This window comes from Salvelinus fontinalis, chromosome 12 (genome assembly GCF_029448725.1).
Source record: "Salvelinus fontinalis isolate EN_2023a chromosome 12, ASM2944872v1, whole genome shotgun sequence".
Classification (NCBI taxonomy): domain Eukaryota; kingdom Metazoa; phylum Chordata; class Actinopteri; order Salmoniformes; family Salmonidae; genus Salvelinus; species Salvelinus fontinalis.
Genome location: NC_074676.1, coordinates 44121164 through 44142173, shown reverse-complemented (window position 1 = coordinate 44142173; position 21010 = coordinate 44121164). Strand labels below are relative to the sequence as shown.

Below are 21010 nucleotides of genomic sequence, written 5' to 3'. Positions count from 1 at the left end.
GTTGTTGAGGGTAGAGGACAGTAGAGGACAGTAGGTTGTTGGGGGGGGTAGAGGACAGTAGGTTGTTGGGTGTAGAGGACAGTAGGTTGTTGGGGGTAGAGGACAGTAGGTTGTTGGGGGTAGAGGACAGTAGGTTGTTGGGGGGGGTAGAGGACAGTAGGTTGTTGGGGGGGTAGAGGACAGTAGGTTGTTGGGGGTAGAGGACAGTAGGTTGTTGGGGGTAGAGGACAGTAGGTTGTTGGGGGGGTAGAGGACAGTAGGTTGTTGGGGGTAGAGGACAGTAGGTTGTTGGGGGTAGAGGACAGTAGGTTGTTGAGGGTAGAGGACAGTAGGTTGTTGAGGGTAGAGGACAGTAGGTTGTTGAGGGTAGAGGACAGTAGGTTGTTGAGGGTAGAGGACAGTAGGTTGTTGGGGGTAGAGGACAGTAGGTTGTTGGGGGTAGAGGACAGTAGGTTGTTGGGGGTAGAGGACAGTAGGTTGTTGGGGGTAGAGGACAGTAGGTTGTTGGGGGTAGAGGACAGTAGGTTGTTGGGGGTAGAGGACAGTAGGTTTTTGGGGGTAGAGGACAGTAGGTTGTTGGGGGTAGAGGACAGTAGGTTGTTGGGGGTAGAGGACAGTAGATTGTTGGGGGTAGAGGACAGTAGGTTGTTGAGGGTAGAGGACAGTAGGTTGTTGGGGGGGGTAGAGGACAGTAGGTTGTTGGGGGGGGTAGAGGACAGTAGGTTGTTGGGGGGGGGTAGAGGACAGTAGGTTGTTGGGGGTAGAGGACAGTAGGTTGTTGGGGGTAGAGGACAGTAGGTTGTTGAGTGTAGAGGACAGTAGGTTGTTGGGGGTAGAGGACAGTAGGTTGTTGGGGGGGGGGGGGTAGAGGACAGTAGAGGACAGTAGGTTGTTGGGGGGGGGGGGTAGAGGACAGTAGGTTGTTGAGGGTAGAGGACAGTAGGTTGTTGGGGGGGGGGGTAGAGGACAGTAGGTTGTTGGGGGGGGGGGTAGAGGACAGTAGGTTGTTGGGGGGGTAGAGGACAGTAGGTTGTTGGGGGGGTAGAGGACAGTAGGTTGTTGGGGGTAGAGGACAGTAGGTTGTTGGGGGGGGGGTAGAGGACAGTAGGTTGTTGAGGGTAGAGGACAGTAGGTTGTTGAGGGTAGAGGACAGTAGGTTGTTGAGGGTAGAGGACAGTAGGTTGTTGAGGGTAGAGGACAGTAGGTTGTTGGGGGGGGGTAGAGGACAGTAGGTTGTTGGGGGGGGTAGAGGACAGTAGGTTGTTGGGGGGGTAGAGGACAGTAGGTTGTTGGGGGGGGTAGAGGACAGTAGGTTGTTGGGGGGGTAGAGGACAGTAGGTTGTTGGGGGTAGAGGACAGTAGGTTGTTGGGGGTAGAGGACAGTAGGTTGTTGGGGGTAGAGGACAGTAGAGGACAGTAGGTTGTTGAGGGTAGAGGACAGTAGGTTGTTGAGGGTAGAGGACAGTAGGTTGTTGAGGATAGAGGACAGTAGGTTGTTGGGGGTAAAGGACAGTAGGTTGTTGGGGGTAAAGGACAGTAGGTTGTTGGGGGTAGAGGACAATAGGTTGATGGGGGAGGGGGGGGTAGAGGACAGTAGGTTGTTGGGGGGGGGGGGGTAGAGGACAGTAGGTTGTTGAGGGTAGAGGACAGTAGGTTGTTGAGGGTAGAGGACAGTAGGTTGTTGAGGGTAGAGGACAGTAGGTTGTTGGGGGTAGAGGACAGTAGGTTGTTGGGGGGGGGGGTAGAGGACAGTAGGTTGTTGGGGGTAGAGGACAGTAGGTTGTTGGGGGTAGAGGACAGTAGAGGACAGTAGGTTGTTGAGGGTAGAGGACAGTAGGTTGTTGAGGGTAGAGGACAGTAGGTTGTTGAGGATAGAGGACAGTAGGTTGTTGGGGGGTAGAGGACAGTAGGTTGTTGGGGGTAGACGACAGTAGGTTGTTGGGGGGGGTAGAGGACAGTAGGTTGTTGGGGGTAGAGGACAGTAGGTTGTTGGGGGGATAGAGGACAGTAGGTTGTTGGGGGGATAGAGGACAGTAGGTTGTTGGTGGGGTAGAGGGCAGTAGAGGACAGTAGGTTGTTGGGGGGTTAGAGGACAGTAGAGGACAGTAGGTTGTTGAGGGTAGAGGACAGTAGGTTGTTGGGGGTAGAGGACAGTAGGTTGTTGGGGGTAGAGGACAGTAGGTTGTTGGGGGTAGAGGACAGTAGAGGACAGTAGGTTGTTGGGGGTAGAGGACAGTAGGTTGTTGGGGGGGGGGGGGGTAGAGGACAGTAGGTTGTTGGGGGTAGAGGACAGTAGGTTGTTTGGGGGGGGGGGGGTAGAGGACAGTAGGTTGTTGGGGGTAGAGGACAGTAGGTTGTTTGGGGGGGGGGGGGGGGGTAGAGGACAGTAGGTTGTTGGGGGTAGAGGACAGTAGGTTGTTGGGGGTAGAGGACAGTAGGTTGTTGGGGGTAGAGGACAGTAGGTTGTTGAGGGTAGAGGACAGTAGGTTGTTGAGGGTAGAGGACAGTAGGTTGTTGAGGGTAGAGGACAGTAGGTTGTTGGGGGGGGGTAGAGGACAGTAGGTTGTTGGGGGGGGGTAGAGGACAGTATGTTGTTGGGGGGGGGTAGAGGACAGTAGGTTGTTGGGGGTAGAGGACAGTAGGTTGTTGGGGGTAGAGGACAGTAGGTTGTTGGGGGTAGAGGACAGTAGGTTGTTGAGGGTAGAGGACAGTAGGTTGTTGAGGGTAGAGGACAGTAGGTTGTTGAGGATAGAGGACAGTAGGTTGTTGGGGGGTAGAGGACAGTAGGTTGTTGGGGGTAGAGGACAGTAGGTTGTTGGGGGGGGGTAGAGGACAGTAGGTTGTTGGGGGTAGAGGACAGTAGGTTGTTGGGGGGATAGAGGACAGTAGGTTGTTGGGGGGATAGAGGACAGTAGGTTGTTGGGGGGGTAGAGGGCAGTAGGTTGTTGGGGGTAGAGGACAGTAGGTTGTTGGGGGGGGGGGTAGAGGACAGTAGGTTGTTGGGGGGGGGGTAGAGGACAGTAGGTTGTTGAGGGTAGAGGACAGTAGGTTGTTGAGGGTTTAGGACAGTAGGTTGTTGAGGGTAGAGGACAGTAGGTTGTTGGGGGTAGAGGACAGTAGGTTGTTGGGGGGGGGGGGGTAGAGGACAGTAGGTTGTTGGGGGGGGTAGAGGACAGTAGGTTGTTGGGGGGGGTAGAGGACAGTAGGTTGTTGGGGGGGGTAGAGGACAGTAGGTTGTTGGGGGTAGAGGACAGTAGGTTGTTGGGGGTAGAGGACAGTAGGTTGTTGGGGGTAGAGGACAGTAGGTTGTTGGGGGGGGGGGGGGTAGAGGACAGTAGGTTGTTGGGGGGGGGGGTAGAGGACAGTAGGTTGTTGAGGGTAGAGGACAGTAGGTTGTTGAGGGTAGAGGACAGTAGGTTGTTGAGGGTAGAGGACAGTAGGTTGTTGAGGGTAGAGGACAGTAGGTTGTTGAGGGTAGAGGACAGTAGGTTGTTGGGGGTAGAGGACAGGAGGTTGTTGGGGGGGTAGAGGACAGTAGGTTGTTGGGGGGGTAGAGGACAGTAGGTTGTTGGGGGTAGAGGACAGTAGGTTGTTGGGGGTAGAGGACAGTAGGTTGTTGGGGGTAGAGGACAGTAGAGGACAGTAGGTTGTTGAGGGTAGAGGACAGTTGGTTGTTGAGGGTAGAGGACAGTAGGTTGTTGAGGATAGAGGACAGTAGGTTGTTGGGTGGTAGAGGACAGTAGGTTGTTGGGGGTAGAGGACAGTAGGTTGTTGGGGGGGGGGGTAGAGGACAGTAGGTTGTTGGGGGTAGAGGACAGTAGGTTGTTGGGGGTAGAGGACAGTAGGTTGTTGGGGGTAGAGGACAGTAGGTTGTTGGGGGATAGAGGACAGTAGGTTGTTGGGGGGGGTAGAGGGCAGTAGGTTGTTGGGGGTAGAGGACAGTAGGTTGTTGGGGGGGGGGTAGAGGACAGTAGGTTGTTGGGGGGGGGGGTAGAGGACAGTAGGTTGTTGGGGGGGGGGGGTAGAGGACAGTAGGTTGTTGAGGGTAGAGGACAGTAGGTTGTTGAGGGTAGAGGACAGTAGGTTGTTGAGGGTAGAGGACAGTAGGTTGTTGGGGGTAGAGGACAGTAGGTTGTTGGGGGGGGGTAGAGGACAGTAGGTTGTTGGGGGGGTAGAGGACAGTAGGTTGTTGGGGGGGGTAGAGGACAGTAGGTTGTTGGGGGTAGAGGACAGTAGGTTGTTGAGGGTAGAGGACAGTAGGTTGTTGGGGGGGTAGAGGACAGTAGGTTGTTGGGGGTAGAGGACAGTAGGTTGTTGGGGGGGGGGGGGTAGAGGACAGTAGGTTGTAGGGTGGGGAGGGGGGTAGAGGACAGTAGGTTGTTGGGGGGGGGGTAGAGGACAGTAGGTTGTTGGGGGTAGAGGACAGTAGGTTGTAGGGGGGGGAGGGGGGTAGAGGACAGTAGGTTGTTGGGGGGGGGGTAGAGGACAGTAGGTTGTTGGGGGGGGGGGGTAGAGGACAGTAGGTTGCTGGGGGGGGGTAGAGGACAGTAGGTTGTTGGGGGGGGTAGAAGACAGTAGGTTGTTGGGGGGGGGGGGTGGAGGACAGTAGGTTGTTGGGGGGGTAGAGGACAGTAGGTTGTTGGGGGGGGTAGAGGACAGTAGGTTGTTGGGGGGGGGGGGGTAGAGGACAGTAGGTTGTTGGGGGGGGGGGTAGAGGACAGTAGGTTGTTGGGGGGGGGGGTAGAGGACAGTAGGTTGTTGGGGGGGTAGAGGACAGTAGGTTGTTGGGGGGGGGGTAGAGGACAGTAGGTTGTTGGGGGTAGAGGACAGTAGGTTGTTGGGGGGGGTAGAGGACAGTAGGTTGTTGGGGGGGGTAGAGGACAGTAGGTTGTTGGGGGGGGGTAGAGGACATTAGGTTGTTGGGGGGGGTAGAGGACAGTAGGTTGTTGGGGGGGGGTAGAGGACAGTAGGTTGTTGGGGGGGGTAGAGGACAGTAGGTTGTTGGGGGGGGGGGGTAGAGGACAGTAGGTTGTTGGGGGGGGTAGAGGACAGTAGGTTGTTGGGGGGGGTAGAGGACAGTAGGTTGTTGGGGGTAGAGGACAGTAGGTTGTTGGGGGTAGAGGACAGTAGGTTGTTGGGGGGTGGGGGGGTAGAGGACAGTAGGTTGTTGGGGGGGGGGGGTAGAGGACAGTAGGTTGTTGAGGGTAGAGGACAGTAGGTTGTTGAGGGTAGAGGACAGTAGGTTGTTGAGGGTAGAGGACAGTAGGTTGTTGAGGGTAGAGGACAGTAGGTTGTTGAGGGTAGAGGACAGTAGGTTGTTGGGGGTAGAGGACAGTAGGTTGTTGGGGGGGTAGAGGACAGTAGGTTGTTGGGGGGGTAGAGGACAGTAGGTTGTTGGGGGTAGAGGACAGTAGGTTGTTGGGGGTAGAGGACAGTAGGTTGTTGGGGGTAGAGGACAGTAGAGGACAGTAGGTTGTTGAGGGTAGAGGACAGTAGGTTGTTGAGGGTAGAGGACAGTAGGTTGTTGAGGATAGAGGACAGTAGGTTGTTGGGTGGTAGAGGACAGTAGGTTGTTGGGGGTAGAGGACAGTAGGTTGTTGGGGGGGGGGTAGAGGACAGTAGGTTGTTGGGGGTAGAGGACAGTAGGTTGTTGGGGGTAGAGGACAGTAGGTTGTTGGGGGTAGAGGACAGTAGGTTGTTGGGGGATAGAGGACAGTAGGTTGTTGGGGGGGGTAGAGGGCAGTAGGTTGTTGGGGGTAGAGGACAGTAGGTTGTTGGGGGGGGGGGTAGAGGACAGTAGGTTGTTGGGGGGGGGGTAGAGGACAGTAGGTTGTTGGGGGGGGGGGGGTAGAGGACAGTAGGTTGTTGAGGGTAGAGGACAGTAGGTTGTTGAGGGTAGAGGACAGTAGGTTGTTGAGGGTAGAGGACAGTAGGTTGTTGGGGGTAGAGGACAGTAGGTTGTTGGGGGGGGGTAGAGGACAGTAGGTTGTTGGGGGGGTAGAGGACAGTAGGTTGTTGGGGGGGGTAGAGGACAGTAGGTTGTTGGGGGTGGAGGACAGTAGGTTGTTGGGGGTAGAGGACAGTAGGTTGTTGGGGGGGGGGGGGTAGAGGACAGTAGGTTGTAGGGTGGGGAGGGGGGTAGAGGACAGTAGGTTGTTGGGGGGGGGGTAGAGGACAGTAGGTTGTTGGGGGTAGAGGACAGTAGGTTGTAGGGGGGGGAGGGGGGTAGAGGACAGTAGGTTGTTGGGAGGGGGGTAGAGGACAGTAGGTTGTTGGGGGGGGGGGTAGAGGACAGTAGGTTGCTGGGGGGGGTAGAGGACAGTAGGTTGTTGGGGGGGGTAGAGGACAGTAGGTTGTTGGGGGGGGGGGGTGGAGGACAGTAGGTTGTTGGGGGGGGGGGGGGTAGAGGACAGTAGGTTGTTGGGGGGGTAGAGGACAGTAGGTTGTTGGGGGGGGTAGAGGACAGTAGGTTGTTGGGGGGGGGGGGGTAGAGGACAGTAGGTTGTTGGGGGGGGTAGAGGACAGTAGGTTGTTGGGGGGGTAGAGGACAGTAGGTTGTTGGGGGGGGGGTAGAGGACAGTAGGTTGTTGGGGGTAGAGGACAGTAGGTTGTTGGGGGGGGTAGAGGACAGTAGGTTGTTGGGGGGGGGTAGAGGACATTAGGTTGTTGGGGGGGGTAGAGGACAGTAGGTTGTTGGGGGGGGGTAGAGGACAGTAGGTTGTTGGGGGGGGTAGAGGACAGTAGGTTGTTGGGGGTAGAGGACAGTAGGTTGTTGGGGGTAGAGGACAGTAGGTTGTTGGGGGTAGAGGACAGTAGGTTGTTGAGGGTAGAGGACAGTAGGTTGTTGGGGGTAGAGGACAGTAGGTTGTTGGGGGTAGAGGACAGTAGAGGACAGTAGGTTGTTGGGGGTAGAGGACAGTAGGTTGTTGGGGGTAGAGGACAGTAGGTTGTTGGGGGTAGAGGACAGTAGGTTGTTGGGGGGGGGGGGGTGGAGGACAGTAGGTTGTTGGGGGGGGGGGTAGAGGACAGTAGGTTGTTGGGGGTAGAGGACAGTAGGTTGTTTGGGGGGGGGGTGGGGGTAGAGGACAGTAGGTTGTTGGTGGGGGTAGAGGACAGTAGGTTGTTGGGGGGGGGGGGGGGGGGGGAAGAGGACAGTAGGTTGTTGGGGGGGTGGGGGGGGGGGGTAGAGGACAGTAGGTTGATGGGGGTAGAGGGCAGTAGGTTGTTGAGGGTAGAGGACAGTAGTTTTTTTGGGGGGGGGGGTAGAGGACAGTAGGTTTTGGGGGGGGGGGTAGAGGACAGTAGGCTTTGGGGGGGGGGGGTTAGAGGACAGTAGGTTTTGGGGGGGGGGTGTAGAGGACAGTAGTTTTTTTGGGGGGGGGGTAGAGGACAGTAGGTTGTTGGGGGGGGGGGGTAGAGGACAGCAGGTTGTTGGGGGGGGGGGGTAGAGGACAGCAGGTTGTTGGGGGGGTAGAGGACAGTAGGTTGTTGAGGGTAGAGGACAGTAGGTTGTTGGGGGGGTAGAGGACAGTAGGTTGTTGGGGGGGGGTAGAGGACAGTAGGTTGTTGGGGGGGGGTAGAGGACAGTAGGTTGTTGGGGGGGGTAGAGGACAGTAGGTTGTTGGGGCTAGAGGACAGTAGGTTGTTGGGGCTAGAGGACAGTAGGTTGTTGGGGGTAGAGGACAGTAGGTTGTTGGGGGTAGAGGACAGTAGGTTGTTGAGGGTAGAGGACAGTAGGTTGTTGGGGGTAGAGGACAGTAGGTTGTTGGGGGTAGAGGACAGTAGAGGACAGTAGGTTGTTGGGGGTAGAGGACAGTAGGTTGTTGGGGGTAGAGGACAGTAGGTTGTTGGGGGTAGAGGACAGTAGGTTGTTGGGGGGGGGGGGGGTGGAGGACAGTAGGTTGTTGGGGGAGTATAGGACAGTAGGTTGTTGGGGGGGGGGGGTAGAGGACAGTAGGTTGTTGGGGGTAGAGGACAGTAGGTTGTTGGGGGGGGTAGAGGACAGTAGGTTGTTGGGGGGGGGTAGAGGACAGTAGGTTGTTGGGGGGGTAGAGGACAGTAGGTTGTTGGGGGTAGAGGACAGTAGGTTGTTGGGGGTAGAGGACAGTAGGTTGTTGGGGGTAGAGGACAGTAGAGGACAGTAGGTTGTTGGGGGTAGAGGACAGTAGGTTGTTGGGGGTAGAGGACAGTAGGTTGTTGGGGGTAGAGGACAGTAGGTTGTTGGGGGGGGGGGGGTGGAGGACAGTAGGTTGTTGGGGGGGGTAGAGGACAGTAGGTTGTTGGGGGGGGGGGGGTAGAGGACAGTAGGTTGTTGGGGGTAGAGGACAGTAGGTTGTTGGTGGGGGTAGAGGACAGTAGGTTGTTGGGGGGGGGAGAGGACAGTAGATTGTTGGGGGGGGGGGGGGTAGAGGACAGCAGGTTGATGGGGGTAGAGGACAGTAGGTTGTTGAGGGTAGAGGACAGTAGTTTTTTTGGGGGGGGGGTAGAGGACAGTAGGTTTTGGGGGGGGGGGTAGAGGACAGTAGGTTGTTGGGGGGGGGGTAGAGGACAGCAGGAGTTTGGGGGGGTAGAGGACAGTAGGTTGTTGAGGGTAGAGGACAGTAGGTTGTTGGGGGGGGTAGAGGACAGTAGGTTGTTGGGGGTAGAGGACAGTAGGTTGTTGGGGGTAGAGGACAGTAGGTTGTTGGGGGTAGAGGACAGTGGGTTGTTGGGGGTAGAGGACAGTAGGTTGTTGGGGGTAGAGGACAGTGGGTTGTTGGGGGGGGGGGGGGGTAGAGGACAGTAGGTTGTTGGGGGTAGAGGACAGTAGGTTGTTGGGGGTAGAGGACAGTAGGTTGTTGGGGGTAGAGGACAGTAGGTTGTTGGGGGTAGAGGACAGTAGGTTGTTGGGGGGGGGGGGGGTGGGGTAGAGGACAGTAGGTTGTTGGGGGTAGAGGACAGTAGGTTGTTGGGGGTAGAGGACAGTAGGTTGTTGGGGGTAGAGGACAGTAGGTTGTTGGGGGAGGGGGGGTAGAGGACAGTAGGTTGTTTGGAGGGGGGTAGGTCAGGCTCACCGTGGGAGCAGGGAAGGACCCGGAGCTTGTCTCCATCCTCATACTCGTCGAGGCAGATGGCGCACACATCGTAGACGTCGCCTGGGTCAAAAAGACAAAGATCAATGGCAGGACAATATACAGAAACATCCTCCTTATAAAGACATTGTGTTGCCTGCATTTATTTAATTGACGAGCTGAGTCAGACTACTGACAACTGAATCATTCCTCTACTCTATTCTGACACCACACTGGTCATTCCTCTACATGCGTTTCGTACTAAGTTCTCACTCTTTCCAAAATGGCTGCCAGGTAGGCGGCTGCTGAATAGGGCCTAGGCGTATTTCCTTTTTCAGTCCTGACGTTCCGGAGGACTTCTTGGCTCGGGTCAAGTCAGAAAAAACGCTGGGCCCCCTCTAAAAGCCCAGAAATTCCCGTTTGAAATTCCACAGCATTCTTCCCTGCCACTTCGCTTGTGGGGAGGAGGATGTGCAGTGCTGTGGAGGGGCCGGTGTTTATGCGAGCTTTAAATGAGCATGTTTTGGCTGTTCCCCAGTATCCGTGCCAGGACTGCATGTGACCGTATAAGGATGAGGAGTCACAGCCACTCCCCCCTTCAATAACGTCACTCTCCCTCTTTTTTTGTGTGCCCCCCCCCCTTGCCTCTGTCTCGTTCACTTTTTCTCAGACTGTCTCTGTTGCCTTTCTCCAACTCTCTGTTTGTCACACTTCCTCTCTTTTTATAATTCCCCCCAGTCTCTCTTCCTTCTCTCTCCCTCGCTCTCTGTAACCCAGTGCTGGACAGAGGGGTGAGAGAAAGGGAGCGTTTTATAAAAGCCATGGGTCTAGCACACTCAGGAAATGCTGAACTGTGTCACTGGGCTATTCTGAGTGAAGTTTAGCACTAAGCAGAAAAATACTTTCAAACACCACAAACTCAGTGGTGCACTGCTTAGTATTATTAGTTGTATTCAGTAAGACATAGTGAATAACACAAAGGCACAAACACAGTGACATCTAAGACCTGCTCTGCAGCGTAACAGCCCAGTTTAACAACCTGATATAGCAAAGTAAACAACACGTGTGCCTTATGGTCAAGTACCCCATTCAGCTTGTATTAAAAAATATATATATTTAACCTTTATTTAACTAGGAAAATCAGTTAAGAACAAAATTCTTATTTACAATGACTGCCTACCCCGGGCCAAACCCGGAATGACGCCGGGCCAATTGTGCGCCGCCCTATGGGACTCCCAATCACGGCCGGTTGTGATACAGCCTGGACTCAAAACAAGGGTCTGGTAGTGACGCCTCTAGCACAGAGATGCAGTGCCTTGCGCCACTCGGGAGTCCAAACTCGCCTCAATTCAAGTTCATTTTACAGTCTTCATTTGATGATTTCTACATTACTACGAGGGCCTTATCTGATTGGTCCGATATCAGTATATTTTTCAAGGCCACTGTCCCTATCAAGCAGTTCAAGTTTGTGTCGGTCAGAGAGAAGCACGGCGGCAGAATTATCTGGTTGAGCAAAATTCACTTTCTGGTCATCCCTTCTCACAAAAGGGATGAAACTCCTCCGGCTGATCAGAGGAGCTGATGTGAGCATATTACTCACATTTCCTTGAACTTTACACTCAATGTACTGAGTACTGTTAGTAGTGATGATATCACTATTTACATTAGATACATCACACGTCAACAACATATGTGGGAACGAAAGATTCAATAACGTTTTTTAAACACAGCAGCGTAAAAAAATAAAAATAATTATAGAAGCATTAAACCTTCAACCATTTGGAAGAGTCTCTGTTTAGCCAATAATGTTAATCAGACTCTGTATACGGTTTGTTTAACACATTATTATCCCATTATCGCTGATTGCAACAGGCTCTTTTCAACACTACCCTCAACTGACATCGCGTTGAAGAGGCCCCTAAGGGGTTTTGGGGGCCAGTAGTTTAAAAAGAGCCAGAATGTCAATGCAAGTCCTCCATTTTGCTCCAGTCAACCAGCCAGCATTCCTCGGTCTTAGGAAGAATCATACTGCCCTACTGAACTAATCAGAGCCAGGAGACAACAATGTGTGTACACTTGTGACTTTTGTGTGACGGGCACAGATCTGCACAACTACCTACAGATAGAAGGGCTGTATCACCATCTTCCTGCCTCACTGTTCAGAAAGCCTCAGAGTGTATATATTCAGCCCAGGGCTGGAACACGGGAGGGGAGGAGCACACACAGTGACTCATCAGTCAGAGAGCCCCGGGGAGAGACGCAGAAGGCAGGGGTCAGAGGGAGAGCCCGGTCCCTCTCAGACATGGAGCAATGAGGTACCATCTTGGGTTGAGTGGTTTTAGAAGAGTGAACTAGAGCGAGGGGAAATGAATCTCCCTGGCTTCCTCTGGTATGGAGGTTGTTTGTGTCTGCTCCTCATCTGGTGGCGACAACAGACACACACCCTCCGCCTTAACCAGAGCCGGAAAGACAGTCAAAAAGCACACAGTCAACACGGTAAGCTTATATGGATGTTGCACGGGCTAGCAATAAGGCTACACCAAAGTCAATACTCGAGGAGCTATAAAACTGCATTAGCCTCCTAGGAACACCACAGGAACTAAAACTAGGGATAGCATCAAAGCTAATTCAAAAGCTAATCAAGAGCTAACAACAAGGCTAGCAAACAGTTATCGTCAACACAAGGTACAAAATCGGCACAGCACAGTGGTACTAGGCCCTATGCTCCAGAATGAGCTAATGTTAGTATTACATCATGTTTACTAGCCTAGTATTATTGTATGCTTTACATAATACTCAGAGTAGTATTGTGTGGTAATTACGCTGCTATTGTACATGGCATTGACACAGGTACCGGTCTATTCAGAGCCCCTCCCATTGTGCTCTATGTACAGTGTGTTCTGCCTGTCTCATCTCCAGACATGCAAGTCTGACATCATCCCACGCCCTTCTCTCACACACACACACACACACACACCAAATTCCCCATTACCGCTGCAGGCTAGACTAGACGCTCTGCAACGGCACAGACAATACGCTAGGCCGGCTAATCAGCTAGCATCTCGCCCACATGTCATCCCGCTGCCCGTAGAAGCCTGCATCGCTCAGTTAAGGGAATTAATACTCCCTTTATTCACACCACTGGAGGTATAATTGCATCAGTGCACACTGTGCTTCTCTGGGATCTGAGTCTCGCAGCCCCAAACAGCCCCTGGATTGACAGGGAAAACAACTAAAAAAGACCTAGCGTGCTAACACTCCAGTGTGATATCAAAGATACTGGTAACTAACGGAAGATAGTTCCATCTGCGTCGTTTCCAAAGGGAGCATATGAACACAGGAGGTGGCTAGAGGCCAAGCACGAACGAGCGAGATCCTTATTGGTGTGTTTTTAACATGTATCTGCATATTTCTGTTAAGGAACGCCTACTCTGAAGTGCGTGTGCGCAATAACTCTATTCGCCCGAAACAATGCAGTTTTTAGAAGCTTTGGCAAAGGGTCGTCTACAAAACGTATATACACTCTGTTCGTGACAGATATTAGTTTTGGAAACAGAATATTTCTTCGATGAGAAAATGTGTTAAAAAGGTCGGCCCAGTTTCATCTAGCTCCATCTTCCCGCCACTGGACTTCCTCTCATCACCATATTTGGTGGTGACTGGAAGTTCTAAAAACGGATGCTTCGGATTTATACCCCCTATGAACTATCTGGGTTTCCCCTTTTATCTGTGGTGATACGATTAGATTAGCATTGTTAACACTGGCTGTAGGTTAGATGTGTTATCAGCACAGGACAGAGGCTAGTGCAGAGAGAAGTTGATTTGAATTGTCTGACTTGTAGGCACTTGTGGGAGATGATGCGATTAAATCATTGCGGCGCGTGGTTCCCATCTTCAATTAACATTTTCATTTTGCAGTGTGCACAGACTGGTTCCAATCCACAGCCCTTAGTGACAGGCCTTCTCTTTCAGTTGTCCACACCCCACACACAGCCAATGAGGACCAGGCCCACAAAACCATTCAAAACAGACAGACGGCATCACAGTATCATACAGCCTGCTATAACAAATCCCTAGAGACCAGACTCAGCAGGCATCAAGGTTTAGCTGAGGGTGAGGAGGCGGGTGGCTGAGGGCACCATTAGGCATCATTACCACATCGCAGCAGAAGCCAGAAAGCCAGCCAAGACAGAAGGGATGGTTAAAAATACCCCAGGCTGGAGAACGTGAGCGCTGAGTTGCGTATAAAAAGGTATAAAGAGCAGCCCGTTCGTGTAAACAATGAGCACAGAACGAGTCAGACGAGCGATTTTAAAAGGCTCCGTGATTCATCAGCCTCCCCATGTAGAGAGAAGTATAGGGAAGCTGCAAGGTTTGGCCACGGACGTGTGTGAATCTGAGATGCCATTCCATCCCGGAACAGCGCTCTGCTAGACTAGTTATCCAGCTACTCACCTTCCATGTTGAAATGGCGCCAAGCTGGCAAACCCACTCCGGCCTATTAGGAACAACTAACAATATTGGAATACTCCCCTTCAGTTCTAACAGGCCAATCAGCAGCGAGAAAACCCTCAGATCATAGTTTTAAATACAAAACAATCCAATCTCTGTCGTTGATAACACTCAATTCTATCCCCTTACCTGCCACTACTTAAACGCTCTATAAAACGGCGAGGTATAGGCCTTCCGGAGTCCCCAGAGACCCATTCTGTGCGATGATTGCAGGGATCCAGAGTTCAGGGCTTAAAAGGGTGATTGGGTAGAGATTTGGTGTCCCCGCTTTGTATCGCCACAACACTGGCAGAGCGAGCAGAAACCCAGCTAACTGATGGATCTATTCCCTGGGACGTCTGAACTCTCTGGAACGCCCGCGGAAACTGTCAGTCCGACAAGGACTGTCGCACAGCCACACAAACAGTTTCTGTGTGTTGCCCGTTTGCCTCTCCTCAGAGCACATGCTACTGCCAGCCAGAGGGAGGAGTCTTGCCATACCCCCATTATAAGCTCTGCGAGGGGGCTACTTAGTATGCGCCAGCCAGACTCAGACAAAATCTCCTCAGTGTTCCCTGCACAGCAGATTTCTAATGGCTTCCCACCACAAATCCGGCAGGGGCATCTAAACTCCTTCCCAGTGTGAAAAGAGGACTGAATGCAGCCAACACACTACTCAGGACTGACATTCGCATAATATCTTGGACAAACCCTATTAGCAATGCAAAAGCATGGACTATAAATTCCTCAGGAGTTTAAAATATCTCCGTCAAGGTAAACAGAAGATGTATTCATATATTGAGATAGGGGCATTACTCACCTTCAGCCCTGTATTTAGTCTCAAGAGTAAGGAGCCTTAATCTGTGGGGTTGGCTTTTTGGAAAATCAAGCTGTATTTTTTTTTTTACCTTTATTTGACCAGAAAGGTCACTTAAGAACCAATTCTTATTCCCAATGACGGCCTGGCTAATCTCATTATTTCATAAGTCGTTCTTAACGTCACCGTCATCGTGGCCCAGTCACATGACACAAGGCGTAGCGTGGCCCGAGCCGGTTGAGATGTAAGATCAGTTTGTGGTTCTCATCTAGGATGACCTGCTAGATCTGCGTTTACGGTCAACTGTTCGTTGAGGACAAAGGTCGATAGATTAATGCCCTCATACAAGGGTAAGTGTTGCTTTCCGATCATAAAGCCAGATTTCAATCTTTGTGTTGTTGACGCATACAAAAGGCAGGCAAACAAACACAAAACTATTTTAAGACTCTTTGTTCTCCCATTTCAAATCCCCATGTACACAGGTGCTCCCTCAGCAGTGGCGACCTGAACCTGTGTTGAAGCAGTTTGGCTTTAACGCAAAGTGAGAAAAACATGAGAGGTAACACACATCCCTAACAGACATTACAACAACAATTCACAGATGTAAAAAGATCAGGGCATTACACAACACGAGGGGAGTGCCATCAATGCTTAACACAAAACTGTCCAGATTACCATGTTGATAGCTATATCGCTCCATACCTTTCTTGTACTTGTGAATGGGTAGTTTCTTCAGTTGGTCCTTGCGCAAACGGCTTCTCCGAGCCCTGTGTCTGTCCTGGACAAACTTGGTGATCTGAGCGAGGAGGGAAAAGTCAGTTAGGGAGTTTTAAGCCCCTTAACCTCACCGAACATCCTGCTGGATACTCCACAGGAGTTTTTCTGAACCTCACAACGCCCTTGTACATCGAACCACGCACCCTCTTGCCAAAAGTCTAACGGCACCATTTGATTGACAGTTATTTTTCAAATTATAAGAATTCTCTGCAGTTGAAAAATTCCACAACCAATACTAAAAAAATATTTGTATGGACATTTAACAGAATTACATTAATCAACGTTATTGTGTCAATTCTGTAGGAAATGGGATGATTTGGGTAACTGGTTCTTCTTCTAGTAATAATGTTTGAGTTATCTAGAAGGAAAAATGGAATGAGCACGCGCTCTGTTATTTGTCCTAGCTTGATGATATCGTCACCAGGCCTATTCCTAGTGCCCTCAGACCAGAACATCCTAGAAAACTCCCTACTACTGGGACAGATCTGCCATGACACCATTGACTCAATCACATTAAATGAATGAACTCTCCAGTGTATTTGCCTACCATGAAAACAACGATGAGGATGAGGCAGATTCCCACGGTGATGAGGAAGGGAATCAGGTAGTATTCCAGAGGCAGGCTGAAGTCTGGCATGAGGACCACATGACCCCTGGGGATCAACAAAAGCACCATTATGGAGAGATATTCAAGAGTGGTAAGAATTGACAATAACACACTACAAATAATAATCTGCATCCCAAAGGCCTCCCCTTTAACCTATAAAGTACACTTCCTTATATAGTGCACTATATAAAAGAATAGGACGATACCTGGAAAGCATCCATAGTGACCTAAAAAAGGAGTCGTTGTGATTGGAGCGTTTCGACACATCCCGCCTTCTTGAGGTGACTCATTTACATTTTACACTGAAACCCCCCCCCCCCCGACAACTCCGTCCATCTGTCTAATGTGATTTCACACTGAAATAATGGGTTATGAGGCTATAAGACACATTTACTTTTCTCACTGTCGTCGTTGTTGCCCACATACATAGTAGGCTAATTCAGTTAACATTGCTCGAGAACAACGCAATATTTCCAGACAAACAGACTGAGGATTGGCCCACTCATGTACATTTATAGTATACCTGGTTAACAGAGATACTAACTTGAATGTAGGATTGATATCAAGGAGGAGAAAGAGGTCCATTAGTGACAACATGGCAGTCTGCCTATATAGTCGGCTATTTTTGAGGAACTCGAGACATTTTAAAATTCCCAGATTACCCACCGATCTCGTGCAGAGCGCTGGGAGAGTGATGACACGTCGTGAGGCAGATTACCTGCTTTATGACGCCGGCAAGTCAACACATCGTGTTACATTATTACGTCATAAAGATGGACAATCCGTTTTGTTGTCTTTCCACTGAATTCATTGAATAAAGGAATATATTATTTAACAACATGATACTGGCAGATTTATGTGGACATCGTTGTTAGAGAGCCCATGCCAGTTAAGGTGCCTGTAATGTCCGAGGCTTGAATTAGCCTTGATGTTGATAGACATGGAAATTAGATTTAGCTCCCAGACTCACCCCTTGTCGTATGTGTAGTCTTCTTTCAGGGAGTTGGCAGTCTCTTCACTAACAAACACTGATGGAATGTCGATTTGCTTCAAAAGATCCACTAAATGGGAAAGGAGGAGGGAAGTTATTTATACACATGTGGAGTGGCTACATATTGATGTCCATCATGAAATAACACTAGACCATCATGAAATAACAATACATTTTGAAGGAAACGCCAAGACACGAGTCAGCTATTGGGGAAAAATACTGGAACAGAAAGAAGGGCCTGTTTGCTGTATATCAACGCAGTTCAATGTCTGGCCTTTTCTGAAAACATTTACATCAAGTCACTACAGTTCAACGTCTGGCCTTATCTGAAAACATTTACATCAAGTCACTACAGTTCAACGTCTGGCCTTATCTGAAAACATTTACATCAAGTCACTACAGTTCAACGTCTGGCCTTATCTGAAAACATTTACATCAAGTCACTACAGTTCAACGTCTGGCCTTATCTGAAAACATTTACATCAAGTCACTACAGTTCAACGTCTGGCCTTATCTGAAAACATTTACATCAAGTCACTACAGTTCAACGTCTGGCCTTATCTGAAAACATTTACATCAAGTCACTACAGTTCAACGTCTGGCCTTATCTGAAAACATTTACATCAAGTCACTACAGTTCAACGTCTGGCCTTATCTGAAAACATTTACATCAAGTCACTACAGTTCAACGTCTGGCCTTATCTGAAAACATTTACTTAGATAGACCATAACCATGGCGAACCCCAGATCTTTAAAGCTGTCAGATGAGGTAGTTTTCAGATGAGGTAGTTTTCAGTGTCTATGGGATCCAGGCTGATGCCCACTTGTGCCACTGTCATTTAGTATTCTGCTCATGCAGTTGTTAAGGCCCACCGAACCCCGGCTGACAAGTTAAGAAATGGCTCACTGCCCAACGTTTGAAAAGAAGCCATCCGACCGGATGATCCGTTCTAGACAGTTACCAGCATGAGGAGCTGTCACCGTTACTCATGATATGTTGTCATACGCCCTGGAGTGAGAGACGAAGGAGGAGTGATAGACGGGGGAGAAGTGAGAGACGGGGGAGAAGTGAGAGACGGAGGAGACGGGGGAGGAGTGAGAGACGGGGGAGAAGTGAGAGACGGAGGAGACGGGGGAGACGGGGGAGAAGTGAGAGACGGAGGAGACGGGGGAGGAGTGAGAGACGGGGGAGAAGTGAGAGACGGAGGAGACGGGGGAGGAGTGAGAGACGGGGGAGAAGTGAGAGACGGAGGAGACGGGGGAGGAGTGAGAGACGGAGGAGACGGGGGAGAAGTGAGAGACGGGGGAGAAGTGAGAGACGGGGGAGAAGTGAGAGACGGAGGAGAAGTGAGAGACGGAGGAGACAGGGGAGGAGTGAGAGACGGAGGAGAAGTGAGAGACGGAGGAGACAGGGGAGAAGTGAGAGACGGGGGAGAAGTGAGAGACGGGGGAGAAGTGAGAGACGGAGGAGAAGTGAGAGACGGGGGAGGAGTGAGAGACGGGGGAGAAGTGAGAGACGGGGGAGAAGTGAGAGACGGGGGAGACGTGAGAGACGGAGGAGACGGGGGAGAAGTGAGAGACGGGGGAGAAGTGAGAGACGGGGGAGAAGTGAGAGACGGGGGAGAAGTGAGAGACGGGGGAGAAGTGAGAGACGGGGGAGAAGTGAGAGACGGGGGAGGAGTGAGAGACGGGGGAGAAGTGAGAGACGGGGGAGACGGGGGAGAAGTGAGAGACGGAGGAGACGGGGGAGGAGTGAGAGACGGGGGAGAAGTGAGAGACGGAGGAGACGGGGGAGGAGTGAGAGACGGGGGAGAAGTGAGAGACGGAGGAGACGGGGGAGGAGTGAGAGACGGAGGAGACGGGGGAGGAGTGAGAGACGGGGGAGAAGTGAGAGACGGGGGAGAAGTGAGAGACGGAGGAGACAGGGGAGGAGTGAGAGACGGGAGAGAAGTGAGAGACGGGGGAGAAGTGAGAGACGGGGGAGAAGTGAGAGACGGAGGAGACAGGGGAGGAGTGAGAGACGGGGGAGGAGTGAGAGGCGGGGGAGGAGTGAGAGGCGGGGGAGAAGTGAGAGACGGGGGAGGAGTGAGAGGCGGGGGAGGAGTGAGAGGCGGGGGAGAAGTGAGAGACGGGGGAGGAGTGAGAGACGGGGGAGGAGTGAGAGACGGGGGAGAAGTGAGAGACGGGGGAGGAGTGAGAGACGGGGGAGGAGTGAGAGACGGGGGAGGAGTGAGAGACGGGGGAGGAGTGAGAGACGGGGGAGGAGTGAGAGACGGGGGAGAAGTGAGAGACGGGGGAGAAGTGAGAGACGGGGGAGAAGTGAGAGACGGGGGAGAAGTGAGAGACGGAGGAGACGGGGGAGGAGTGAGAGACGGGGGAGAAGTGAGAGACGGGAGGAGGAGTGAGAGACGGGGGAGGAGTGAGAGACGGGGGAGGAGTGAGAGACGGGGGAGGAGTGAGAGACGGGGGAGAAGTGAGAGACGGAGGAGGAGTGAGAGACGGGGGAGGAGTGAGAGACGGAGGAGACAGGGGAGGAGTGAGAGACGGGGGAGGAGTGAGAGGCGGGGGAGGAGTGAGAGGCGGGGGAGAAGTGAGAGACGGGGGAGGAGTGAGAGGCGGGGGAGGAGTGAGAGGCGGGGGAGAAGTGAGAGACGGGGGAGGAGTGAGAGACGGGGGAGGAGTGAGAGACGGGGGAGAAGTGAGAGACGGGGGAGGAGTGAGAGACGGGGGAGGAGTGAGAGACGGGGGAGGAGTGAGAGACGGGGGAGGAGTGAGAGACGGGGGAGAAGTGAGAGACGGGGGAGAAGTGAGAGACGGGGGAGAAGTGAGAGACGGGGGAGAAGTGAGAGACGGAGGAGACGGGGGAGGAGTGAGAGACGGGGGAGAAGTGAGAGACGGGAGGAGGAGTGAGAGACGGGGGAGGAGTGAGAGACGGGGGAGGAGTGAGAGACGGGGGAGGAGTGAGAGACGGGGGAGAAGTGAGAGACGGAGGAGGAGTGAGAGACGGGGGAGGAGTGAGAGACGGGGGAGGAGTGAGAGACGGGGGAGGAGTGAGAGACGGGGGTGAAGTGAGAGACGGAGGAAGAGAGAGAGACGGAGGAAGAGAGAGAGACGGGGAGAAGTGAGAGACGGGGGAGAAGTGAGAGACGGGGGAGGAGTGAGAGACGGGGGAGGAGTGAGAGACGGGGGAGGAGTGAGAGACGGGGGAGGAGTGAGAGACGGGGGAGGAGTGAGAGACGGGGGAGGAGTGAGAGACGGGGGAGGAGTGAGAGACGGGGGAGGAGTGAGAGACGGGGGAGGAGTGAGAGACGGGGGAGGAGTGAGAGACTGGGGAGGAGTGAGAGACTGGGGAGGAGTGAGAGACGGGGGAGGAGTGAGAGACGGGGGAGAGTGAGAGACGGGGGAGAAGTGAGAGACGGGGGAGGAGTGAGATACGGGGGAGGAGTGAGATACGGGGGAGGAGTGAGATACGGGGGAGGAGTGAGATACGGGGGAGAAGTGAGAGACGGGGGAGAAGTGAGAGACGGGGGAGGAGTGAGAGGCGGAGGAGGAGTGAGAGACGGAGGAGACGGGGGAGGAGTGAGAGACGGAGGAGACGGGGGAGGAGTGAGAGACGGGGGAGAAGTGAGAGACGGGGGAGAAGTGAGAGACGGGGGAGGAGTGAGAGACGGGGGAGGAGTGAGAGACGGGGGAGAAGTGAGAGACGGGGGAGAAGTGAGAGACGGGGGAGAAGTGAGAGACGGGGGAGAAGTGAGAGACATGGGAGACGGGGGAGGAGTGAGAGACGGGGGAGAAGTGAGAGACGGGGGAGACGGGGGAGACGGGGGAGGAGTGAGAGACGGGGGAGAAGTGAGAGACGGGGGAGGAGTGAGAGACGGGGGAGGAGTGAGAGACGGGGGAGGAGTGAGAGACGGGGGAGAAGTGAGAGACGGGGGAGAAGTGAGAGACGGGGGAGAAGTGAGAGACGGAGGAGGAGTGAGAGACGGAGGAGGAGTGAGAGACGGGGGAAAAGTGAGAGACGGGGGAGGAGTGAGAGGCGGAGGAGGAGTGAGAGACGGAGGAGACGGGGGAGGAGTGAGAGACGGAGGAGGAGTGAGAGACGGAGGAGGAGTGAGAGACGGAGGAGGAGTGAGAGACGGGGGAGGAGTGAGAGATGGGGGAGGAGTGAGAGACGGGGGAGGAGTGAGAGACGGGGGAGGAGTGAGAGACGGGGGAGACAAGCAGCAAATGATGTGAAGAAAAAGCAGTTGAGAAAAGAGAAACAGATATCCAGCCTT

The 21010-nt window shown here is 52.9% G+C and overlaps 1 protein-coding gene across 2 annotated transcripts in view; it reads right to left on the bottom strand.

The window, feature by feature from the left end:
* LOC129867474 (E3 ubiquitin-protein ligase RNF13-like) overlaps positions 1 to 21010 on the bottom strand; it is a 99072-nt gene that overhangs the window by 9854 nt on the left and 68208 nt on the right. For both annotated transcript variants that reach the window (XM_055940910.1, XM_055940911.1), the window contains exons 6-9: positions 16713 to 16803; positions 15683 to 15788; positions 15061 to 15154; positions 9054 to 9134 (exon numbers count right to left, since the gene is read on the bottom strand). In XM_055940910.1, coding sequence (XP_055796885.1) covers positions 9054 to 9134; positions 15061 to 15154; positions 15683 to 15788; positions 16713 to 16803 — 372 coding nt within the window. The remainder of the gene's footprint in view (positions 1 to 9053; positions 9135 to 15060; positions 15155 to 15682; positions 15789 to 16712; positions 16804 to 21010) is intronic.